Genomic DNA, 24733 nt, shown 5'->3' with positions numbered 1-24733 from the left:
CTGCTTGTTTGCAAACAAACGTTTCACCCCTCAGCCCATCCTTATAAGGACTCGGGGCACAGGCACCCGCTCACAGAACAACACCTGGAAGCAACCCAGGTTGCTTGGTGTTTCAGCACAGGCAGAGGTGTCTGTGCCCCTGCAGGTACAAGCTGCTGCAGCCCCAGTGCAATAAACAGAGACTGTGGCCCTGGTATGGGAGAGCAAAGCCTCGTGGACCACCAGACCCCCCACTATGATCCAAAATCCAACCGTGGGACTGTGTTTGTCAGGACACAGGCAGTGCAGGACCCTTGGGGAAGAAGGTGTTGTTGACTCCCCAGCAAGAACAGCCGAAGCAGCAGCATGTCCCAGAGAATACAGCCAGACCCCATTTGAAAAATGCAAGTTCCCTGCTTGTTTTCACAGGGAGTTTTACATCTTGTTTCTTCTTGCATCACCACAACTTCAAGACACCCATGCCTATTCCTTTTCTCCCTGCATGTTTACAGCTGTGGCTTCTCAGTGCTCTGCAGTCCAGTTATCAGTCAGAATCTTGCTGCAATTTATTTTATTACTCACCAGTTTCAATTGAACAGGTCACACAGACCTGTTCACTCCCAGACTGCCTCCCCTGCTACCTAGGGACTCTGTCCTGCCAGGACCAAGCCATAAGCAGCAGTTGCTTCCTCATGGGCAGCTCATTTCTCAACCACACCTCAGACCACGAACAAGAAGACATGGTTTTATCAGCCTATGACAGCATCAAGCAGGAACAAGAAATCTGACAGCGATGGTGAGCCTTAGTGACATGCAGCCTCAGTGCTGCAGGAGGGTAAGCTCGTGGGGAAACAAACAACAGCAACAACAAAAAAGACACAGCCCAAATTACAAGTTAATTAGAGAGTGTATTCACCCCATTTCCAGTGCTCCAGAACTGGCTTCACCGAGACATCACAACAGTCTCTCAGAAAACTCCATCTGCCAGGATCCATCCCGCCAGCTGGGGCTGCTGGTGGCTTGCCTGCGGCCGCGGTTTCACTCCTGGTTGACGTCACTGTCGGGATTTGACAGCCGTGGCTAACATGCCCCCCAGCATGGCGGCTAAGGTGAAGCCCTGGGCTATGACACGCGCCCGCATCATCAGCTGGGAGCGCCGAGTGTTGCCTTTCTTGAAGCAGATTATCCCGTAGGCCAGGATACTGACGGTGCACAGGCAGCCTGCGGGAAGGACGGGGGCTGTGAGGCTCGGCTTTCCCCGGGTTTGAGCACTGCGGGCCGGTTCCACCGCACTCCCGAACCCGAGCCGCGCCTCCCCGGGTGGCAACCGGCCCGGGGATGAGGGACCGCCCCATCACCAGCGACCATCGCTCCGGGCCGCGACCCTCACTCAGCCTCCGTCCCGCCACCCCCCGCCCCACTCTCACCGAGGGGCACCAGGGGGTTCTCGCGGGTCTTGCGCAGGAACTTCTCAGTGAATCCCTCCTCAGGGAACACGGGCAGCGGGCACGGCTCCAGCGGCGGGGGCGGCTCGGCCGCCATGGCCAAGGTGACAACTACGGCCCTTTCCGGCTGCCGTAGCCACCGCCTCCGAGGCCGTGTATGCCGGGAGTTGTAGTCCAACGCGCACACTTATCGCGCGGCGCTGCTGTGTCGGAACTACACTTCCCGTGGTGCCCCGGGGCGCGCGCGGCAGCCCCGTGGCCAGCCCGCGTGTGTCCGCCATGCCGAAGGCCAAGGGGAAGAGCCGGCGGCACAAATACTCCTACAACCTCAACCGCAAGCGGCTCTACCGCAGCGCCCGCCGCCGCGCCGCGCCCCGCATCGCCTGGTGAGCGCCGGGGACGCGGGGGGCGCGGGCCGGGCGTGGGCTGGGGCAGGGCGGCCGGGACGCTGCGCGTGCGGGTGGGGAGGAGGACGCGCTCCGCCGCGGGGTGGGGGACACAGCCGTGATGTCCCTTGTCCCTGCGCAGCTCGCACATCCGCCATGCCTGGGATCCGCACAAGTCGGTGGCGCAGAACCTGGCCGAGATGGGCCTGGCCGAGGATCCCAACAAGGCTGTCCCCATCCCGAAGAAGCTGCTGGTAAGGAAGGGTTTGGCCGGGACCGCTCCTTTGTGGGGGGAGGTACCCTCGCAGCACGGGGCAGGTGGCTCTGGATAAGCCTCTGGCGGTGGACACATTTCTTATCTTGATCTACACGCTTATCTTGCCAACATCTTGGCGTGGGAACGAGATACAGCGCTCCGGAAACATCATGGACTTTAGAATAAATATAAAAAACGTCAGTCTGTCTCCTGGGACTTGCCAGAGACAGGTGGGGCTGGGAATGCTGCAGCCAAATTGCTTCTGATAACAAATAAAGGCTCTTTGTGTACAGCAATGCCAGCCTGGCTCATCTGCATAAGAGGGCAATGTTTTCAGGTGAAAGGTGGCCCCAAGAAACTCAAGGAAAAAGCAGGAATGACGTTGTTTGCCATTTGTCTCCATTCACACAGCGTTTCTCAGCTGACAGTCTCTCCTACAAGCCAGTTTAATGGCACAAGTAAGGCTCTGCTTAAGACAGATGGGATTTTCTGCCCCTTGCAGCCATGTTGGAGTTTTGGGAACAATGTGTGGGGACAGAGCACTCTTCATTTTTTCTTCAGCTTTTTTTCATTTGTCTTTGCTATAATTCAGGGGGTGGAAGAGGAAAGCGACAGACAGCAGCCAGGAAAGAAACTAGTGCGGAAGCCATACGTGGTGAATGGTCAGTGTTGCATTTGGGGGTTCTCCTAAGCCCTTGTGGGTTATTTTGTCATCCTGTGCTGTGCCGGGGTAGGGAAGGGTGTTATTTATTATCCAGCCTTGTTGAGCAGCATGACTTTTCCACAGTGTTGGTCCCTGCAGCCTCAAGAAGGCTCTTGTCACTGCGAGATGGAGGCAGTACCTCCCTCATGTGTTTCAGTGGTTGGCTGGGCAGCTCTGAGCAGTCCCACTCTGCAGCCTGGGCTGAAGGGGTCTGCTGCTCGTATGTGAGCTGGAGAAGAGCTGCAATGCAGGCCTGGATGCTTCCAGCCTGAGCAGAGCGCTGTTATCTTCAACATTTTCCTGCATCATCCTGCTGGGAAACGTCCCTGTATGCACCGGCAGCCAAGCTGTGTGGCTGGAGTCAACCTGGGGGGGGGAGGTTGCGGACCTCTAAGGTGTTGTTGCTTCCTTCCCCTCCCTCATGTTACCTCTGCCCTCTGCCTAGAGATGGAATTGGAGGCCAGCCTCCCTGAGAAGAAGTCGAACACACTCTCACGAGACCTTATTGATTATGTGCGATACATGATCCAGAACCACGGGGAGAACTACAAGGTACATTCCGGAGCAAGGAGCACCCAGAGTGATTCACTCCTGGATCTTCCCATCAGCAGGATGAAAACTGCTAATCCTCTCTGTCCTGGATCCTGTTTTGCAGTCAGCTGATTCTTAAGAGAAACTGTGGCCAGCTAGCTCCCTGTCTGAGTCAGGCAATGATCACAGTGGTGTGGGTAGGCTGGTTTGGTGTTTGCCCTTGGGACCGCTCCTCTGACTTACCGTCTCCTTTGTTGCAGGAGATGGCTCAGGATGAGAAGAACTACTACCAAGATACTCCCAAACAGATAAAGAGAAAGATCAATGTGTACAAGAATTTCTATCCTGAAGAATACAAGAACTTCATTGCATCACTCAAGCCAGAAAAAATGGAAGTGCAGTGACTGCTCTTTTTCCTCAGGTTTACCTGCAAGTGTAGGCTTGACATGAATATTTCCCAAACTGAAAAAAGCTTCTGGTGATGGATGAAGGACCCTCACTAGGCAGAGATGGTTATAACTATCCATGAAAGACTCTTGGTATTGGCCTTGACTGTGCTGTTCTGCTCACTTTCTGTGTGGCAGCCACCATTTCTTTAGCTTTGCTAAAATAAAATACTCTTTCTAGCTGCTTGTGAATGTCTTATTTGTGGGCTCTTGCTTGGTGTGGTCTTGCTTTGGAGACCTCCTGGTGCCAGCCTGGGTGATGTTGGCATTGGGCACTTGTCACCCTGTGCAGTGACAGGGCTGAGTGTGGGCCGCACTCAGACTTTTGTTGATTGTCCTGTGGGCAGTGTAAGTTGGAGCAGGGCCACATGCTGCTTCCTTCCCCCGCGCCTTCAGCTTGGGACAGCAGGCTGGGCTCCCTTCCCTGCCGAGAAACTGGAGGGCAGCAGAGAGGTCACCCTCCCATTGACAAGAGGAAGGAGCAGCTGTAGAAAAGGTGTCACACTGAGACTGTCTGCCACGTAGTCGTGTTCCCTGATGCGCTTGCCAGCTTCCAGGACTGGTTTTCCAGGACGTAGCGCCCTGTGGACTGACTCAGCAACCTCCTCTACAGGAGGACAGGACCCCAACTCCGCCACTAGGGCCGTGGGTGCGCGGGGGACCCGCCCCGGCCCCGCCTCTCCGGTAATCCCGCCTTCTCCCCCGAACTACATCTCCCAGCGTGCCCCACGCGAAACCACCACATCTCGCGAGACCGCGCCCCTATAAGAGCGCCCCCGCAAGCGTAAACAACCCCCGGCTGTGGCGACTCCCGGAGGTTCCGCTATGGCCGCTCCGGCCTTGGCTCTGCTGCCCCTCACCGAGCCCTGCTGAGCCCCTGCGATGAGCTCTGGGCAGCGCGACGCTCCCGGTAAGGTTCCCCACGCGCTCCCCGCCGGCCTCGGTCGGGCGCGGCGGCGGGGCTGAGTGCTGCGCTCTCTCCGCAGCGCTGGAGCCGGGCGGCGGGCCCCGCTCGGGCAGGATGTCGCTGCCCCTCGGTGTTCCACGCCGAGCCTTCAGCTACGATGATGCCCTGGAGGACACGGCGCCCATGACGCCGCCGCCCGCCGATCTGTGCGCCAGCGTGCTCTGGAAGCAGCCGGTCATCCCCGAGCGCAAGTACCAGGAGCTCTCGAAGGTACCGACCCGGCTGGACCCGGCATGTCCTTGGGTACCCCGCAGCTCTGGCATCCCTTTCTTGGAATCCTCCTTCTCCCGAGCCTCCCCCCTGTCCTTACACCCCTCCTGCCTGGCTGGGGCTGTCCCCTCCCCTCGCAGCAGGACCCTCGGGAGGGGCTGGGGACAGAGCCCGGCACTGCTACCTGGCCTTGCTCTGGGCACATGCAGGTGTAGGTGGGACAAGCGTGTGCTGAGCGTCTCCTCCGTGTTTGTGGTTAAAAAAATCCCCACTAACCAGGTGTAATTGTACTAGAGTATAAGGGTGGTTTAGGTTGGATGTAAATCCTTTATAATAAGGGTGGTTAAGGCACTGGCACAGTTTGCACAGAGAAACTGTGGCTGCCCCATCCCTGGAAGTGTTGAAGGCCAGGCTGGCGGGAGCTCTGAACAAGCTGCTCTAGTGGAAAGTGTCCCCCTACCATCGCAGGGGGTTGGAACTGGATGATCTTTAAGATCCCTTCCAACCCAAACCGTTCTGGGATTCTATGCTTTGAGTGCAGGACCAGCCCTTTTAAATTTAGAGGTTTTTTTCCTAAGTTTGAAATTAAGCTAAATATTGTTGGATGGAAGTATGTAGCTCTGCATCCCTTTGATCTTAACTTCTACTTTATACCTCCTTGGTTTTTAAATCTCTTGTGGGAGAGAACTGAAAGTTGTGGTTTGGTACAAAAAGTAAACTCTCCAGTCAGGGAACTCCTGTTTTGTGGGAGGGAAATCAGTGCTTCATTGGGTATTTTGTTTTCTAGCATTTATTTTCTGTTTCTTTGCTGGTTAGTAAGTGGTAGAACTGTCACCATCAGACACACTGAATGAGAAACATACAAGGAATGAGGTGGGAAAACAAGTGGTTCACTCCAGGCTCTACTCTTGTTATTCTGTGAACAGCTGGTGCTTGAGCTGCCTGTGGAAGGTGCTCTTGGTGCTTTTACCCAGTTGACCTTGAAGTTCAGCTTGTATTTAAGAGAAGACCAGATGTTCTTGTTTCTTTCCTGTTGACCTTTTTGTACTTGGACTAACAACTTGTTTGTTCTGAGCCTGGTAGGCTTTCAAATGCTGGCTGCGCGTTGCTTGTTCAGTGCTATAAATTCTAAGGTTCTCAATATTCCTGGGCTGTAGTGAGCGCAGTGTAGGGATTTCTCCCATGGGATGAAGGCTGGCTGCCAGAGCAGCATGGCCTTGTCTCACTTTTGTAGTTAAGAGATGTGTCCTGGCCAGGTACTGGGATACTTTCCCATCAAAACTGTCCCCTGCTGCTTCCCCACAGGATGAGGAAGGGGATGCCAACATGAAACCTGTCATAACGCCTTCATCATCCACAGAAAGTGTGAACAAGGTGCCTGTGGTGAAGGCCAAGGCCACTCACGTCATCATGAACTCTCTCATCACAAGTAAGAACTCACTTCTTACACTCCCATGTGTGGATTGAGCCTGGGGGTGCTCCAGCTTGGTGATGACTCAGTGTCATTCCTGGAGAACTCCTGAGTTCAGACTGGTTCTGCTCTGGTGCTGTTTGTTTTTTTTTCAGGGGATGTTTCTAGAAGGAAGCAAGGAACTGGGGAATAGGCCACGTGTGGTGCTTTCTGTGTTTCCAGGGGCAGGGGAAGGAGTGCAGAGTTTGTTGTTTGCTGGCAGGACACTGCAGTCCATGTTACTGGAGTGCAGAGGCTGCTGATGCTCTGTTTGCTTATTAACTTGCTATTTCTGAATGACAGGCAGAGCTCTACCATTAACCCAAGTAGTGAGGAGGGCTGACACACTGTGCTAATGGAGCACTTGCTGGCAATTTTGTTGTTAATAGCAGCAGCTGCCTTGCTGACTGCAACACTTCAAAACATAAATCACAGTGCTTTAAAATAAAATCAGGTCAGTTTTGTTTGCGGAGATTATGTGCCCTTTTGCAATAAGAGGAATTATTTGTGTTAATATGTCCGTGCTGCCTCTTCTTTCAGCAGCTACAAATAACAGGGATCTGAAAATAAGGTGGGAAGTGTTATCTGTTTTAAAGAAGACAGTGGGCTTTTCCACTCACCTTTTTGTGCTCTGATCCCTTTTTTCTCCTCGTTCTACTAGGGAGTGAACCTCTTACCCTGGGGTTTGGAGAAAGGGCTTATGTTTTTCAGAACAAGTTGATATCAGTGTATTAGATGCTGGCTCTGTATCTGGCTGAAGCAGCTTATTTTACCTGATCTAAAATCACTGGGAGTCTTTAAAACATGATCTGCAATACTCCCTTGAATGCAATGGGCCACTTAGTGTCCAACTTATTGGGTTCTCCTAGATTTATGAAGTTGTGAGTAGGAGTGATGCAGTGTCTGGGGTGATATGTGATTAATTATAGGTGTTGCATTTGTGGCATATCTGGTGATTTGGGACAAATCACTGCTCATCTGACAGCCCTGTGTCTCAGGGTAGTTGTCAAGTCAGAATATCTCACCAGGTTCATCTTTCTGCCTCAGCCTGTTAAAATGTGTGAGTGATGAAAAAATGGTTTGTGTTCAGTTGCTGGAGCTGCCTTTGCTAGAACTCCTTGTGGTGGCATTTCTGTGTGAATTTGTGCTCTTGTGTGTTCCAGAGCAGACTCAGGAGAGTATCCAGCGCTTTGAGCAGCAGGCAGGGCTGAGGGAAGCTGGCTACACACCCCATAAAGGCCTCACCACTGAGGAGACCAAGTACCACCGAGTGGCTGAGGCTGTCCACGTAAGGCTTGTTTTCCACTGGATTGCTCTATGCAGAATTTGTCTGGTTTAATATTTACCTGGTGACAAAACTTTTGGAGCATGTTGCCAAGACTTTCCTTAAGCTGCTTCCTCTGAAGACTCTTAGCTCGTTGTGTAGGAAAGTTTACCCACTTGTATTTTAAAGTTAACATTAGCATTTGTAGTTTTGAAACAACTTTTTTTTCTGAAATCTGTAATGTTTCACTGTCATATCAAACTATGATAGTTCCCCTTCAAGGTGGGGACAGCCCTACACAATCTTAATTTCTTGCTGTACTTTTGAATGTTGCCCTGCAGTTGATTTCTGCAACTGCGTGTTCAAAGAGAACTTGTAAACTGTGCATTTCCATTGTGGAAGTTACCAGATGTCTTGCTGAAAAGTCTTGAATGAACATGTTACTGTGGGCTACTGAGCTCTTAAAAAAACTCTGCAGTTGGAGTTTAATAGTCAACTCTTCCAGTGTCCTCCCACGAGGCCAAAGTTTCAGTAACTGCGTCGATGAATTGCATTAGTGTGGCTTGAATGGCCACGGGAAACATTACAAGGTACCCTGTGTATTTTGTGTTTGAACTGTAACTGCCCTTCAAATGACTTCTTCAAAGTTCAGTTTGTACTGTCCAGCTTGTAACAACATGCTTTGCATACACCCAGTTCCTGTTTATTTTGTGCCCAGGCTCATCTCTGTTTGAAGGTAGTGTTTCCATCCTGATGTACACTCATTGCTTCACAGGGTCTGGTATTCCTGACCCTGTACCTTCTGTGAGAACTGGTTTCATCCTCATTAGAGAACTGGTGGGACTGAAAGCTTTGTTGCTCTGAAAAGTGCTGGAGACAAATGGGTGCTGTGGCATTTAGACCAGTTACCAGGTAGCTGAAGTGAGCTCTGCTGCCTCCACAGCCTCCCTGTGAGTGCTGGTATTCCTTCCTGTAACCTGAAGTCAATTTTCAAAATGCTTATATTTGATTGGAGAGGAACTTAAAGGAGTGTATGCAGGTATTGTAATACTGGATACAACTTTAGGTGTGGTGACACTTTATCACCTGTAATGGAAACAGTTGTCTGGTTGTGACAATAAAACTGAGTGTTGTTCCTTATGTCCTGTATTTAAGCTGTTACTTTTGTTTTTCTTGCCTCTCCTGACAGAACCTAAAAATGCAGAATGGAGAGACAACAAAAGATGACAAACAGAATTCTTCTGCTCAGTCCACTCCAAGCAGCACCCCCCACTCCTCCCCCAGGCATAAAAACAGGTACTCTGCCTCCTTTGGTTTCCTACAGGCTGCTGAGGTGGGAGCTGCTACAAATAACCTTATCCTATGAAGGACTGTACAGGGTGGAATTTAGAGCCTGATGAGGATCAGTGTTGGATAAATCCAAATGTTGGAAATCTTTGGAACTTGAGCATGCATATTTTATCCTGGGTGGTAACAAACCTATTAAGATTTCTTAAATTGTCCCTTTTAACTACAAGAAAAATTCCTGGCATAGTGAGGGTCATTTGAAGTATTTATTCTGTTTTAAACATCTCAATTATTTTTTTTCCTTAGGGGTTGGTTTAGTCAGGGATCCTCTACTTCTATCACTGGCTCAGACTTTGCTATGGAAGGTGGTGGGGACAGATTGCCATCTGAAAGATGGAGCTTTTTTGGACCCAGAGCTCTCCAGAAATCAGCCAGTGATGCAGGTATGTCCCTGAAAATCTGCCTTGCCAAGAGCAAAGGGGGAACTGTCACACAACAGACTTGCTGTCTCTTTCTGAAGTCTTATCCTGCTTGCCTCGCCAGGACCATCTTGGCAATGTGCATTAGTCATATAATTTCTGTGCCGAAATATAGAGCAGTTAGGTAAAACCTGTGCCAGGGATATGGAAATAGAAATAACTTGCAGTGAGCTGCACTGGGAGGGGCAGGGTGTGAAGGTGACAGCTTTTTACTCTTTCGCTGATGTGTGATGCAGCCAGGACTAGAAGTGCCAGCCCCAGATGTGGACTAGGCTTCAGATGATATGAAGCTTCTGGAATTTGCATGGGCTGTCTGTGGTGCTGAGTGCCAGTGACACTGCTCACTCCTGGCAGCAGTAGGAAAAGGGTTTGACTGGTGTTCGTGGTTTTTACTGTGATTTTTTTTTTTTTCATCAGCAGGATTTACCATTCAGCCCTATAAGGGTGCCCAGAAGCCATCCCCAATGGAGCTGATGCGTGCTCAGGCTACAAGGATGACAGAGGATCCAGTCACCTTCAAGCCACCAAAAATGGACATTCCAGGCACAGATGGGAGGAAACAAGCTGCACGTTCCCACAGTATCAAACCTCGGGATCTAAATGTGCTCACTCCTACTGGGTTCTAGAGGAAAGCTTCCAGTGTCTTTAGCAGGCTACAGGGTGTCTTAGGCTCTACTTCCCTGTCCCATGTGCTGAAGTAAAGTAGGAGAGTCTCCTTTTCCAGCTCTTCATCTCAGAAAAAGAAACAGTTGTTATGCTGAAAGTTCTGCTAAAGCCAGTCTTGGAAAAACTCCTACACTAATCCTAAACCAGCGTAAACCATCCTGTCCACCCCACTAGTTTGGGCTGCCAGGTTGCTCTGGATGTGCTTCCCAGTACACCACACCACAGTGAAACCCTGTGCCATGTTTTTTTTGGACAGGATTCCATGTGGTGTGTGAGCACCTGGCTTGTATGCCTGGAATCTGATTATTTTGTCTTGCTTGGTGCTGAAGGACCCACAGGAGGACTGGTTTTGTCAAGAGATCAAACAGTAAATGATGTGAGCAAGCAAGGACTGAAAACTGGACTATTAGCTGCCAGAAGGAAGATGGGGTATGTGGTGGGTCAGTATAAATGTGGCACTCCCTTCACTATCCAGTGTGACCATGTTTTTTGTTCTTGCAATGTTTTTTAAAGGGAAAAGGGACTAGTGACCATTCTAAGATCTCATTGGAAAGGCAGGGAGCAGAATCGAATGGGAGCTTGGAAGTAAGGAGGACAAATTTCCTTTTCTTCCAACTCTTCATCTTCCTCTGACAAGGTGGAAGTAACCAAAGCTGGTATGGCTTGAACCAAGTAATCCTCCTTTCTTCATATTGCAAAACAGCACCGTCCTGCATTCCAGACAGCAGATTTGCAGGTGTTCTGGCACTCTGGATGCTGCTTGATTTGGTTTTGCTCATTGTTTTCCCTAGAATTGTGTAGAATGTATTAGACACCAGAAACACTTCTCAGACAGGGTATTTTGTTTTATCAGCATTAAGTGTGTTCTACAGGGCTGGGGGAGGACTGAGGGCAGACCAAGGCTGAACTTAACAGCTCCCTGCCAAGGTACAGCTGGATGTGATCCTTGACCTAGTCTGAACCAGTTCCTGGGAACAGCTAACACTGGCTTTCAGGAAAAGTGGAAGGAACCCTTGGCTACTATCTAATCCCTTAAGTGTGATAGGCAGCATTGCTCTGTAATCCTCACCTGTGCTGTGGCAAATGGGTCTCCTCAGGTCTGGTCTTGATCTCACAGTTGTGTTGCAGAGTGCTTCAGCCAGCAGGAGGCTTGCATCTGGAAGTGGAACCTTCTCTGTTGCCAGGACATTATACAGAGGTTACTTAACAGCTGGTAACTGTTGACCTCCAGGGTTTCTGCCTTCTTAAACCAAACACTCTCCTGGAGGGTGAGACAGGGTTGGCTCCCTTGGCTGGCTGCTGGCCCCTCTGAAGCAGCACCTTTTGTAGCACTGCTTTCTCTCAAGCTTCAGCAGCACTGCCAGTGATGTGTTGTGTGAAAGTCCCCCACCCAAACCAGCAGTTCTGTCACCACTTGTTTGCACCTTGGTAATCAGGCTCTCATTTGACATTAATTTATTTGCTGACTGTATTCAAGTCTCCTAATGTGTATGTTTTTGTTTTGTTTGTTACAGGACAATAAAATCCTTGTGGAATTGAGGGTCCAGTGTGTGTTGGTGCTGGCAGAGCATCTGTGGGAGAAATTTGGGGCTGTCCAGTGAGTGTGTGGGGTCAAGGTTCTGATGAATAAGGCTCTGGCAGCACCTCAGTAAGGTGAAATATTTGGACACAAACTCCCTTTTCACAGGGAGACAGGATCAGTTGTCATAGAGCGCATGCAGATGAAACTAAACATGAAGTCTCTGTTTTCTTGAGCAATCCAAATCCATGCTCCAGAGATTTTTGTCTCTTGTTGCTTGCATGCTGTGTTTCCACCTGTACTGTGGAGGTGGGCACAGGTGTGGGAACTAGGCTGGTGTTTCCCTAGAGGTGCCCAGTTCCCCTCTGTGAAATTGTGGTTTGGTGCTATTGCAGTGCTTTTAGCTGCCCTTTAAAGTACTGCCAATGGAGCACGATTCACCTGGGCTGGGGAAGTCTGAGCTCTGAATGCTGGTGTTCCCTGTGCTCATAGAGTGGAAGCTGAGCTAAAGTCATGGAACAGATTCAGGTATTGAGGTGCAAACTGCTGCTGTAGTCCTGATTGCACAGGTGAATCTCACAGGTTGGGAAAGCTGGGGTTAAAGCATGGACTTATGGTGTGATCTAAGGGAGCTCTGGACTTCCTTTGGGCAGTGCTGGCACCAAGATGAGTCTTAGCAAACATGAAAAAAACCTCATTTTTTAAAGTGTACAAAGTGCTTTGTAAAACTGTACAAGGAGGCAAGCTTGAATGGAAATTCTGAGACAATTTAAACCAAACACCTTTCAAAAGAAGCGTATTAAGCAACCTCCATGATGCTGAAATTGCAGTGTGAGATGGGGGGTTGTCTATTGAGAATATGAAGTTTTGTCCCCCTTGCTGCAGTGGCTGTCTCTGTCAGGCAGCAGTGACAACGTAGAACAACTCCTGCAACATGAACAATTTCTCCTGGATTTGGGGGGGAAAAGGCTGCTTCAGGGTCTCCTGCATTCTGCTGATGAAGTCATTCATCTTCAGGTGAATATCCAGCTGGCTGATATCATCACTTTCCTGGAGCCTGGGCTTGGCTTTCTGAGCAATCAAATCCATCCGGTCACTGACAGCAGTCCGCAGGTGTTCTGCAAGAGGAAATGCTGGTGGGGAGAGGCAACACCCAAAGGGCTGCCTGAGCTGCTGGGATGGATCCCAGTGTGCCACAAGCAGTGCTGGAAATGGGGCTGATCCTCTTGTTAGCCTCAATGGTTCTGCACAAGACTTTGTGAAGAAGGGACTGGCCTCTCCTAGAGCTCATTCTGCATGTGTACAGAGTCCAGGAGAAAGGGCGAGGCTTATATAATCCTTTTCTGTGTGAATAGCAAAATGGGAGCTGCAAAGGAGTCTCCAAAGAACCCAACAACAGTTATTGTCTAGGGCTTCAGGGAGAGTGAGCCTTTGCATGTATGATGGTGGATTCCTCTGCATTCATTCATGACAGCCTTAACCTTGGGCTAAAGCACCTGAAGTTGGAAGACACATCTGGTAAAATATGGAGTTTTACAGTGTTTTATGACTGTGCCCCTCTCCTGGGGTCAGAATTGCTGCTCTTTCCATGGCTGCTATGGGTGGTGTTCCCTGCACAGTTTGCTAAGTGCCCTGGCTTGCCCAAAGGAGGGCTTCAGAGATGGTGAGGGGTCTAGAGGGGAAGCCACATGAGGAGTGGCTTAGGTCACTTGGTGTGTTCAGCCTGGAGGAGACAGATGAGACCTCACTGGGGGTCTACAGCTTCCTCAGGAGGGGCAGCTGCCATCTCTGCTCTGTAGGACAGTCACAGGACCCAAGGGAATGACTGGAGATGTGCCAAGGGATATTTAGGTTTGCTATTAGGAAAAAGGTTCTTCCCCCACAGGGTGGTTGGGCACAGAATAGGGTCCCTAGGGAATGGTCATGGCTCCAAGGCTCCCAGAGATCCAGGAGCATTTGAAGAACTGTCTCAAGCACAGAGTGGGATTATGGGGTATCTGTGCAGGAGTGGAACTCAATGTTTCTTGTGTCTCTCTTCCAACTTGGGATATTCTTTGACCCATTTGTCTTTTACTTCCTATTCTTCCACCCACTGTGCAGCAACTTAGACAACAGTGAGTACAAAGCACCCTCCTGAGTACTTTCCAGTGCTAGGAAGTGCTTCCTTCCTTTAGGAAGAAAGCTATTTTGCAGGGACTAAACTTGACAAAGCAAGGTGGGTGCTCTGACTGATGCAACATCACTTCTTTGATTTCTGGGAGTAGTTACTATCATGGATGGAGGCACACTGTCTTTGTAAGATTCAGTGGCCATGAGTCCAAGAGTGATGAGAAGAGGAAGAGCAATTTGGCTGTTCTATTCATTAACAGACTGTTAGGGCCAGAACAAACACTACTTACCCAGTTTTACACTTTGGTAACTCAGCAGCAGCAAACTCAAGTATTGCAGCATCTCGTCCCACCTTTGCCATGTTGCTGTTTCATCCTAAGACAGGAGACAGTATCTGGTTGTTAGAAGTTTTCTCAGAGGAAAACAAGTCAAAGGAGAAATTGGGCTGGATACCTGGAATTGTGGCAGCACGGAGGAGTGGCTCAGGAAATACAGGATCTTGTCCAGAGACATGGACGAGGTTGTGGGCACATCACAACTATGCTGGAATAACAGCTCTAGCAGTCTGCAGCGCAGGAGCTGGCTCTCCATGGTGTTTAATAAAGCTTCCCTGGAGCACAAAAGAAATTTACTTTGGTTGAGGCAGCACAGCCTGATGAGAGACAACTGTTCCAGCATGCTCCTGCTGTGCTGCTGACCTAGTGCAGATATGGGGTGACTGCAGGGGCTACCCAGCCATGCTGTGGAAGGAAGACCACCAGATGTGGTGAGACCTTTGTTATGCAGCTTGGCCATGGCTGTGTTTTTGTCCTCAGGTGTGACCTGTAGCAGCTGGAAGTGACTACAGTCTCTAAAGAAAGCTGACCTGCTTCACTTCACCCTGCCCAGCAGCCTGTGTGGCAATGGCTCATTCCTGCTGACTCATACCCCTGACCCAGCCCAGCCAAGCAAGGGTGATGGGTCAGGAGTAGATGGATCTATATCTGTCCTGGGCAAAGTGACTGCTTGGTTAGAGTAGTTTTGGCTTGGTCATACCTCCTGTATGCACAGAGTTCTGCTGAAAGGGTGTGAAGGGCTGCTTGGTGGGCATTGAAATGTGGATTTGGAACACTTCAGGGCCTAGTGCTCTCTTGCTTACACCAGAGCCAGTTATATGCCCTTGTGCTTTGGTTTAAGATTTGCATTTCTTAAAGAAGCAACCAAAGGATGTAAAAGCAAAGCTGTAGGAACTGCATCACATTTCTGACTACCTGGTTGCCCATGAGAATCAGAGATGTCTGCCAGTGCTTGGCTGTGCAAATGCACAGTGATGCTTTTCAGACCCTCTTTACAGTTTTAAGGTTACAGCATTAACAAGTGAGAGCATTGACTGTTCTCAGCAACACATCACCTGGATGTGTTTTCAGCAACCCATAAGCTCAGCTGGTGATGTTCTATCTCCATGGGAGACACAGTCATGCTCTTACTGGCTGGCCTGTCTTTCTATACCCTGTAGAACTTTCTGCATCCAGACTTGGATGTAAATTGGGAATAAATTGTTCACAAAGTCAAGAGATGCCTTGCTTCACTCACCTTTGGCTCCTCAGGGGGATATTCAGTATGAACGGGAATATGTCGTCTGCAATCTTACGGGAGCTGCAGGTGGGAGATCTGTCCACTTCTACTGCCATGGACAACATCCGCTGGAGCAGGAGCATCACCCTGGGTGAGAGGGAGAGTCAGCACAGGGACACTGCCCTTCAGCTTGCCAAGCTAAGACTTGGGGCTGGTCCCTACTTCAGCCTGGTGCAGTGAGGGGCTTGGCAATGCTGTGGGCCAGGTTTGGCATCTCCTGGTGGCTTCTGAAACTGATGCTTTTGCAAGCAAAGCTCATCTCCAGATTGACCCTCAGGAGGTCTCAGTGGCTCTCCTGAGTATTGGAGCAGCATGGGACTGCCTGAGCTGTGGGCAAGCTCCAGCCTAAGACTGCATGCAAGAGGATGCCACTGAGCCCGTTTCTTACCCGATGAGTCTTTTGCTCATCAAGTCTTTAACCTAAAGAAGAACTAACAAAGCTGGTCACAGGTACAGCCTGGCTTCCCTGAACTGACAGTGAGAGAGATGGGCTTCTGCCTGACTTGGGTCCATGATAATGCCAGAAGGGAGTTTGGAATTCTGGAGCTTACTTTTGGGTGAAGAAAGATGTCTGAGCCTGGTCAGTCTGAGCTGTATGAGTGCTGGCCAACCTTGGTGAAGAAGAGCTGTGTTCAGCCCTGGCTTCTTGCAGCTGCTCCAAGGGCTGGGAGAACCCGACTCCAGTAACTGCTGCCACCAACCACTTGACCACTTCCCTGGGACAGAAACAAGAATTTTATTGGGGATGTGCCTTGTTTTGTTGTGTTCTGACCTCTAGATCCACTTGGAGCTTGAGGAAAAGCCCTGAGAATGAAGAGTAAGTATGTTCCACCCACTTGGACAGGTTAAGGGAGTAGCTCTGTTGAGCAGCTCAACACAGGAGCTCTCTTGATTTATACGCTTGCCTACAGGACAGCCTTCTTCTCATTCCTGTCCTGAGCAATGCAAATCTGACCTCATGCCTTGGAAAAACCCACTCTATTATGACTGGAAAGGCCTTGCATCATCTCTGGTGGTCTGCTTTTGTAAATCTTTTCTTAGCCCCTATAGTTAGCCCTACATTTCCCTTTGTCTCCCCTGTCTGCTTCTTGGAAAGTCTTAAAGTTTGACTTGAGTCTTGACAAGTGTTTCCTGAGCCCCTGCCTCTCAGCTTCTGGTTAGAGAATGAGGAGGAGGTGTCCCTTACTTGACATTGGTGAAACACAAGTCGCACGAAAGCACTTTCTTGGCAATTGACTTCTGCAGCTGGTGTGACTTCAGATTGTGCTGGAAGTCATCTTCCAAAGTCTGTACCATGTACTGCAGGAAGAGGAGCCGGCCAGGGGGCTTCTCCTGGAGGTAGATGGAGAGCATGTGAGTCTGGTGGGGCCACAGGCTTAGGAACACCAGGGAAGCTGGCTGTCTTGGAAATGGACTGATGTACATACTGAGAAGTATTTGTGAGAGGAGCTGCCTGGCTCAGGCAAGACCCCATTTGCACTATTGCTGTGACATAGAGAGGGCTTATCTCTTGCCGTGCCTTCTTCAGTGGGACAACCTGCCTAAAACTGTGCAGAGGGTTAAGGGAGCACTGTGGATAAATGTGGGATTCCCAGCTGGCACTTGCTGTTGAACTGGCCAGCTCTGCAGCAGAGCACAGTCACAGAAAGCACTTAGGAAACATTCACCCTCAGGCAGTGTGGGCTGGATGATCCCTGCCCCAAGTGACACACACTGTGCCAAGTACCTGGTCCTCCATGATGAATCTCACCAGTGTCCAGTCCCATCCCACTGTGGTGATGTTGGCTGGATGGAGCCTGCAAGGACAGCCATGTCTATTTGTGCTGAACTGCCTCACCCTCTGCTTGGAGCCCCTTAGCCCTTCCCCAGCCACTCCCAGCCCCACTCTCTCAGGTGCCTCTCCTGCCTTCTCTCCATCTTTGCCCTCACCTTTTCCCGTCCCCATAACACGTTAAGTTTTTGGAAGCACCTGACAGGGGCTATACTCCATGGAGATATCCAGGACTCCTAGGTCCATGGCCTCATAAAATGTCATACCTCTCTGAGGGAAGCCTGAAGGGAACTGAGGGAGCTGCTCCAGCCACTGCTGCCACTGCTGCAACCCAGGGAAGGCACTTCTGCCATGTCACAGCAGTGAAGAATGAGACCTGTGCTTTAGGGCAAGGCAAACACACTTTTCTGTCCCCAGGGGCTCTCTTCTGTCACAAGCTGTCTCTGACCCACCCTTAGAGAGCTCAGGGTGTGTGTGTGTTGCTAGGAGGATTATGCTGGGTTATAGGGGAAATCACTCCCTGTTTGTGGTGAGCACTACAGAGAATAAACCTTACGGTAGGTGTCTGTACCCTGGGAACACCTAGCCAGCCCCAGGGCCCTGGGACAAAGGGAACACATACATTTGGATCTTCAGCAGCAGTGTGTAGATGTCACTCAGAATCTCCTCTTTGTGGGTGTCCAACAGCATCTGTTTGATCAGGTGGCAGATGATTTCTCTGGGGGGACAATGCTGGCAGGAGACAAACTCGTTCAGGAAATATAAGGTGCCCTCCAGACTGTTCTCCTCCATGGTGGTGTGCACCATACTCAGCTTCCCGCTGGGGATGAGCTTGGGTTTCTGCTGTGTACAAGACAAGACAATGGGTGAAAGCTCCCCAGACACAGAGGATCCCAGCTGTGATGTGGGGCCCACTGTGAAGGGAACTTCAATAACCAGAGCCCCTGACTGCCTGGCAAAGGACAAGGGGAGCAGGGGCTGCCCTTGCTCCATCCTGTACTGCAGGCGCTACTCCAAGCCCTCTTTACCTGCTGTGTTTCCCTGTCAGGTACTATGCCTTGGAGGAAAAGGTGCTGGACTCCATTCCTGCTGAAATTGTATAGTTTGTCCAGCCAGGCCTTGCTGTCAGTGTCAGTCCTGGCCAGGGTGGCTTGCTGGATTGGTTGGTGTGGTGGGAAATAACTTGATTCTGGAAAAGACCTTTGGGCCTTTTCTGGGGTTACAGGAATGGATGGGGCAGGGCTCAGCCTTGGGGGGAGGTTCCTTTCCTGGCAGGGCTGGGGAGGATCTTCCTCTGGGCCATCAGCTTTCCTGCTGCTGTTGCTGTCCAGGCTGGGGGGAGATGGGGACAGGCAGTCTGAGTCCAACTGTGAGTCCAAGTTGCTGTTAAAGGTGGTAGTGCCAGAATGTTGCTCTGAGCTCCAGCTGTGGTGCCTAGAGACAGGAGAAAGGCAGCTGCAGTTCTCTGTGGTTTCTGCTGGGACCGTGGCGGAACTGAGCTTCACAGGAGTGCTGAGTGATGATGGTGCAGCGCTTGGCTCTGCCACTGCCTGTATTTCTTCTTCTGTGGTGGGGCAGAGCTGGGGATGGGATGTATGTGCTGCTGGGGCAGTGTTTCTGGGGTTCTGGTCAGCACCAACAGTGGAGTGGAGAAGGCTGCACATGTCTTCAGTCAGGTCGATGATGGTAAGGCTGCTTGATGGTGTTGGGTCTGTGTTTGCATCCTCACAGGTCAGGTCAATGATCTCCTGTGGGGACAGAGCAGCAATGTCAATGTCCTGTCCTGCCAGGTGCCTCAGCTATGGTGGCCCTGTAGCCCCAATCCAAAAGGGAAAAGGGCACTGGCCTAAAAAAACAGGGCAAAGAGCCTTCTGCCTGTGCAAGGGGGCCTGTGGCCCTGAGCTCGGGGATCAGCCTCCTCTGGCAGCACAGCTGAGCCTGAGCTCAACCCAGACTCTTCCCCACTGCTCTCAGGGCTCGTGTCCTTGTCGGGCCTTGGCTCCAAGCAGACCTGGCTGCCTGCTCAGCTCCTTCCCACGACAGGTAAATGCCAGTCCTGCTGGTATGTCCAGGGAGGGATGGAAACACAGGGAGCTCTCCTGTACCCAGGCACTGGTAGGAACAGCACAAAGATCCAAACCCTGATGCCTCTTCTGTGGCACATCACCCACTTTGGAGAATAGGAGTGGCAGGAAACAAAGCTGCCTTTTGATCTATGGTACCAATGAAAAATGTGTAGCCCTGAGACTTTGAGGATTCCCACCCAGGCCACACTGGGTGATGCAGGGTCTGAGGGGCAGCAGGAGCAGGCAGGGGAAGGCAGCTGTGCCTGCACTAGGAGCAGGCCAGACACTGCACTTCCCAAGCTTTTGGTGGGCCCAGGAGGGGTCAGGGCCTGTTTGCTCTCGGGGAAAAAAAATCCCCCTCAGGACCTCAAAGCAGAGAACACGTTTAGCAGACAATTTATATCCGATTTTCTCCCCCCGACTCAGACCTGCTGCCTTCTCCCAGGAGGTGGCAAAGCCCAGCGGGTTCCGGCACACAAGAGGAGCTGCGGAGGGCGAGAGATGCGGGGCTCCAACCGCCTCAGGACCCGGGACAGCGGAGCGGGGACGGGGACCGACCGTTCCCCTGTCCGGGCCTGGGCCTCGTGCCCGGAACCGCCGCCGCCGCACGGCCTCACCGGCCCGGAACCGCCGGCGGAGCGGGACAGCGCAGAGGAACGGCACGGGGGAGACGGGCGGCACCCGCATCCCGCTCCCTGCAGGGCCGGACCCTTCTCGGGGTGCAGCGAGAGCACCGCGACACTCTATGGCAGGCACCGTGCTCTTTCTAAGGGTACATGGCCAAGGAGGCTGGGATCCCTCCGGGGGAACGCCTTGTGAATGGGGCTCTGCTGGCGGCAGAGGCCCGCTGGCACCCGAGCCCGGCTGGGAACAGGGTGGGAAGTCCCTGAGGATGCGGCTGGGGCGGGACGGGACGGGACCGGGGAACACACTCCCACCCCCTCCACTGCCCCCGAGGCTGTTTGTCCGATCGCGGGATGCCATGCCGCCCGCGATGGCGGCGCCACCATCTTGTGTGGGGCAGCGGCGCCGAGCCCGGCCCGTAGGAGCCGCGGACTCACGGCGGGGGCGGGCAGCGAGTCGCGGGAGCGGCAGGGCTGGAGCGGCGGCGAGCGGGCGCCCTCCGAGTCCGAATCGCTGAGGAGAACCACGCCGTCGTCCATCTCGGCGGCGGACGGCGGCTCCGCTCCGCCGGTGGGGCCGCGCCCGGCGCGGGAGGGCGGCGGAAGTGGCGTCAGGCGCGGTGCCGGGGCGGGGCGCGCGCGGCGGTCGCGGTGCCGGTGGCGGCGGCCCCGCCATGGCGGTGTCGCCCTACGTGCAGGCCATGCAGGAGCTGTTCCGCGCCAACACGCGGAGCCGCGAGTTCCCGGCGCACGGCGCCAAGGTGCACTCGGTAGCCTGGAGCTGCTGCGGCCGCCGCCTCGCCTCCGGTTCCTTCGACAAGACCGCCAGCGTCTTCTTGCTCGAGAAGGACCGGCTGGTGAGATCCCCCGGGTGATGCGGATCGGCACCGGGAGCCCTTGGACACCCCGGGTGCGGGTGCTTGGACTGATATCCGGAACCGGGAGTGTGTCCCGGTAGTCGGTACCGGGCCTGGGGGTGGGTACTCGGTGTGCACCGGGACAGGAGCATCGCCAGGCACAGCGCAGGCCGGGAAGGGAGCCGGTGCCTGGCGGGGACTCTGTTCTGGGCGGCCGTGGGCGGGACGTGGCTGGGGTGGCGGCGGGGCCCGGGGCGCGGCTCCTGATGGGTCCCAGCGGGAATGCAGCGTGCTGGAATGTGTGCCAGGAGTGGGAGCAGAGCTGGCCACATCCTCCCGTCGCCTGCCCTCTCCCTCCAGGTGAAAGAGAACAACTACCGGGGCCACGGGGACAGCGTGGATCAGCTCTGCTGGCACCCCAGCAACCCTGACCTCTTCGTCACAGCGTCAGGGGACAAAACCATCCGCATCTGGGATGTCCGCACCACCAAGTGCATCGCCACTGTTAACACCAAAGGTGAGTCCCTGCAGGGGACTCATCTGCAGTGGCACAGAGCCTTGGACCTTTCCTGTGGTTATTTCTGGTCGGGACATCTTTGCTAACTGCTTTATGTTTGTGTTGCACTCATCGTGTGAGAGTTGATTTAGTGTGGGGTCAGGACTGGTAGAACTACTGAAATATGGTGCTGACTGTTAAAATGTCCTTTGTACTTGTCTCTGGAGTCAGTGGGGTGTAAGGATGGGGACTGGGGAAAAGCAGAGAGCCATGGTGGAAATAATAGTTTGTGTGGATTCAGAAAAACAATTCGAATTCATGTGATGCTTAACCCAAATACCATCTCTGCTCTTGGAAGTGTCTAGTTTTGAGTTGTTTGGTCTGGGAATGGCATTGTAAGGTTGTGTAACAGCAACCTGCATCTTCTTACCTTTATTCAAAGGCATTTATTTTTGGCTTCTGCTTTTTCTGGATCTCAGAGATGACTGGATTTAGGGGATCTTTGGCTTGACCTTGTAGGTGATTGTTGTGGTCACATCTCGGCTGAAATGGGGTGTGGCATATTGTTTCCAAGCTGTACTTCTCACAAGTTTGGTTTAACTGCATAGCTACTGTGCAGGGTTTGTGTGTTAGAGTGAAGAACTGGCAGTCTTTCCCATTTGGGAATGGTTTGGAGTGGAAGTGGGACCTGCTGCCTTTCTGTCCCTTCAGGTGAGAACATCAACATCTGCTGGAGCCCTGATGGACAGACCATTGCTGTAGGGAACAAGGATGATGTGGTCACCTTCATTGATGCCAAGACTCATCGCTCCAAAGCTGAGGAACAGTTCAAGTTTGAGGTGAACGAGATCTCGTGGAACAACGATAACAACATGTTCTTCCTCACCAATGGGAATGGCTGCATCAACATCCTCAGGCAGGTAGCCCATGGCTGCTGGTGAGCCAGGTGTCTGGACTGGCTGCAGTCATTTGCAAGTGCCTTTGCTGCTTTTGGGAAACCCGAGCCCCACATCCCAGCAATCCCCTGCCCTCTGGTGGGAATGAGCTTGCCTGGAGCTGAGATTGCCACAGCTGTGGACTGGACTCAGCTCCCCAAAATGGTCCCCGATGCTTTGCCTCATTCACTGGACACTCATTGTCTCCTGCCTTGGCAGCATTTGCTTCCAGTCCTGGTGCGTCTTATGCCTGCCCTGCTCTAGGGAATCCCTGTGCTTCTCTCACTGCTCCCTACCTTCTCCCTTCACCTCCGCAGCTACCCAGAGCTGAAACCCATCCAGTCCATCAACGCCCATCCTTCCAACTGCATCTGCATCAAGTTCGATCCCATGGGGAAGTACTTTGCCACAGGCAGTGCTGATGCATTGGTCAGCCTCTGGGATGTGGATGAGCTGGTGTGTGTCAGATGCTTCTCCAGGTAGGTAGAGCTGTCCCAAAATTGTTTTCCCCCCTCTCTGGGGGCTGTGGTGGCAGTCCCTCACTGTCTGCTCCTCTCGGTTGCTGCAGGCTTGACTGGCCTGTGCGGACGCTGAGCTTTAGCCATGATGGGAAGATGCTGGCCTCGGCATCAGAAGATCACTTCATTGACATTGCTGAGGTGGAGACAGGTAATCGTTTATTTTGGGGAACAGCAAGGAGGGAATTGGATGGAGAAGTGCTGGTGGACCTGGGAGGACACAGGGAGAATCCACCTGCTAAAGAAGAACTTCCCTGTGCAGAGCAGAGTGCCATGAGGGGGAGCCTCTGCCTCAGTAGTCTGTGGCAGACATGCCTGTTGTATCTGTACCTTGTCACTGGGTGACTAAAAGGCGCTGGAGCAGCGTTTGTGCTGCCTCTCCTCTCTGCTGAGGGAAGCAGCAGGTGCTTGGCTCTGGGGAGGTGAGAAGCAGAGGGGGCTGATGTGGCTTCTTTTCCATGCAGGAGAGAAGCTCTGGGAGGTGCAGTGTGAGTCCCCCACCTTCACAGTGGCCTGGCACCCGAAGAGGCCGCTGCTGGCCTTCGCCTGTGATGACAAAGATGGCAAATACGACAGCAGCAGGGAGGCTGGCACTGTCAAGCTTTTTGGGCTCCCCAACGACTCCTGATGAAGCTGCTGCACCCAGGGAGTCAACACCTGACTGCTCTCAGGGGTGGGAGCTTGGATAGCATAGGTGGAGCAAGGAACTGGCTCATCTCCTTGCCAGCCTGGCAGGGCTCTGACCTTGGGCTCAGCTCGGTGTGTCCTGCTCTTGGGAGCTTTTACAAACAGGCAGCTGTGTGCTGGGGAGAACGGGGGGATGCTGGCAGGGTCCCCCTCTGCCACCTCCTCTCTGGGGTGTGGGGGGCTTGTTCCAAAGGCAAGTGGCCAAAGAAAATCAGTCACTGAAGGTGACTGCTGAGGAGCCTCCCATGGGAGGAGCTCTGTTTTGACCAGGCTCCGCAGCAGTGATGAGATATGTGACTGTCCCCTTGTCTCCAAAAGCCTGGTGGCAAGGGCAGCTGTGGGAGCATAGCCTGCCTCTCCCCCTCCCAGATATCCCATGTCCCTTCTCTGTGCTGGGGCAATGAGGGGTGGGGGGAGGGGGTTGAACTGGTAGATGTTTTCCCAGATGGGGCCTTTTAAAAATATTTGTGGTGTCTTTTTCTAATTTTGATAAATCCTCTTCCTTAATGAAGGTGCCTGTGGCTATTTGGAGGGGGAAGAAGGAGGGTGCTGAGCTGCTCTCCCTTCCCCTGCTTCCTTCCCTCGGCCATAGCAAGGCCCTGGCAGAGGGGTCTGTGGAGGATTGTCCCTCTTGTCCCCGCTGCCTGTCCCCGCTCTCTGTGTCCCCTGTCCTGCGCTGTCACCACACCAGGGGGCGCTGCGTCCCCACCGTGGGGACAGGTGACAGCGGGGACCCTGCTGCGATGGGGACATGGAGGACGCTGCTGCTTCCATGCCATGGCCACCAGCACCGAGCACAGCCCTTCCTCTGCCCTGTCCCTGCTACCCAGGAAGGGCTGTGGCAATTTCTCCCCACCTGCACTGTCGTGCCAGGTCACTGGGCACAGCCTGCCTGTGATGGAGACCTTGCCTGCGAGATCTCTGCTGTTTTCTACCCTCATATTTCCTTCTGACAGAAGCTTTTCTGGGTGACTGCTCTGCTGATGACGCCTGGGTAACAGCTGAGCTCTTTGCTGGTAAATGGTAGCACATCAGTCAGAATCAAGGCTGGCACCAGGCTGAAGCCTCCCAAGCTGTGCCAAGCCTGGGCACTGCCAGAGCCTCTGCCTTGGTGTGGGGGCAGGAGGTGGCCCATGCCCACAGCCTCATGCTTCTCTCTTGGGGTGGTGGAAGGCTGTGACCCCTCAGAAGCAGCCCTTGGACCCTTGGGTGTCCCCAGTCATTCAGTGAGGGAAGTCCTGGAGTCAAGGGGAAGGGGGAGAAACGCTCATGCTGTGTCTGTGGGACATCCTTTTTGTCTTATCTGCAGCCCCAGAGAGGACAGATGCCTGTAGTAGGCATCCCTGGAGTAGGGAGGCAGCAGGAATTAGTAGGACTCTGGGAGCCACATGTGGTTGCTTCCTGCACCTGTACAAGCCTGGCAGGGGCCAGCCCATGTGTGATGAGCTGCTGGATAGCAACCCTGAGGT

At 52.7% G+C, this 24733-nt stretch overlaps 5 protein-coding genes across 11 annotated transcripts; 3 read left to right on the top strand and 2 right to left on the bottom strand.

The window, feature by feature from the left end:
- Positions 1-708: 708 nt before the first annotated feature.
- Positions 709-1571, bottom strand: HIGD2A (HIG1 hypoxia inducible domain family member 2A). The gene is made up of 2 exons (XM_062502582.1): positions 1407-1571; positions 709-1200 (listed from the first exon to the last, which is right to left on the bottom strand). The coding sequence occupies exons 1-2, from the start codon at positions 1519-1521 to the stop codon at positions 1034-1036; spliced, it is 282 nt and encodes a 93-aa protein (XP_062358566.1). The 5' UTR covers positions 1522-1571; the 3' UTR covers positions 709-1033.
- Positions 1572-1668: 97 nt separating this feature from the next.
- Positions 1669-3926, top strand: NOP16 (NOP16 nucleolar protein). Of its 4 annotated transcripts, none has more exons than XM_062502579.1 (5): positions 1669-1810; positions 1953-2064; positions 2671-2728; positions 3215-3321; positions 3561-3926. In XM_062502579.1, exons 1-5 carry the CDS (start codon positions 1704-1706, stop codon positions 3702-3704), a joined length of 528 nt encoding a protein of 175 aa, XP_062358563.1. In that variant the 5' UTR covers positions 1669-1703; the 3' UTR covers positions 3705-3926. The 4 variants fall into 4 exon arrangements, with proteins under 4 accessions (XP_062358563.1, XP_062358562.1, XP_062358564.1 ...); XM_062502578.1 differs by having other exon boundaries at positions 2659-2728; XM_062502580.1 differs by having other exon boundaries at positions 2659-2728; positions 3215-3476; positions 3561-3601.
- A 603-nt stretch (positions 3927-4529) lies between these two features.
- On the top strand, positions 4530-11610 carry KIAA1191 (KIAA1191 ortholog). Of its 2 annotated transcripts, none has more exons than XM_062502334.1 (7): positions 4530-4656; positions 4733-4923; positions 6229-6352; positions 7537-7661; positions 8827-8933; positions 9231-9367; positions 9824-11610. In XM_062502334.1, the coding sequence occupies exons 1-7, from the start codon at positions 4629-4631 to the stop codon at positions 10027-10029; spliced, it is 918 nt and encodes a 305-aa protein (XP_062358318.1). In that variant the 5' UTR covers positions 4530-4628; the 3' UTR covers positions 10030-11610. The 2 variants fall into 2 exon arrangements, with proteins under 2 accessions (XP_062358318.1, XP_062358317.1); XM_062502333.1 differs by having other exon boundaries at positions 9821-11610.
- SIMC1 (SUMO interacting motifs containing 1) lies at positions 10454-20395 on the bottom strand. Of its 3 annotated transcripts, none has more exons than XM_062502329.1 (10): positions 20210-20395; positions 18111-18830; positions 17705-17925; positions 17038-17107; positions 16498-16643; positions 15863-16027; positions 15270-15398; positions 14151-14307; positions 13988-14072; positions 10454-12706 (listed from the first exon to the last, which is right to left on the bottom strand). In XM_062502329.1, exons 1-10 carry the CDS (start codon positions 20309-20311, stop codon positions 12486-12488), a joined length of 2016 nt encoding a protein of 671 aa, XP_062358313.1. In that variant the 5' UTR covers positions 20312-20395; the 3' UTR covers positions 10454-12485. The 3 variants fall into 3 exon arrangements, with proteins under 3 accessions (XP_062358313.1, XP_062358314.1, XP_062358315.1); XM_062502330.1 differs by having other exon boundaries at positions 17705-17922; XM_062502331.1 differs by lacking the exon at positions 20210-20395 and adding an exon at positions 19577-19663.
- THOC3 (THO complex subunit 3) lies at positions 20358-23752 on the top strand. Its single transcript, XM_062502332.1, has 6 exons — positions 20358-20628; positions 20989-21145; positions 21836-22040; positions 22377-22538; positions 22628-22728; positions 23042-23752. The coding sequence occupies exons 1-6, from the start codon at positions 20446-20448 to the stop codon at positions 23203-23205; spliced, it is 972 nt and encodes a 323-aa protein (XP_062358316.1). The 5' UTR covers positions 20358-20445; the 3' UTR covers positions 23206-23752.
- Positions 23753-24733: the final 981 nt, after the last annotated feature.

Source organism: Cinclus cinclus, chromosome 14 (genome assembly GCF_963662255.1).
Source record: "Cinclus cinclus chromosome 14, bCinCin1.1, whole genome shotgun sequence".
Taxonomy (NCBI): domain Eukaryota; kingdom Metazoa; phylum Chordata; class Aves; order Passeriformes; family Cinclidae; genus Cinclus; species Cinclus cinclus.
The sequence above is the reverse complement of the archived record's forward strand: the minus strand, read 5'-3'. Positions and strand labels throughout refer to the sequence as shown.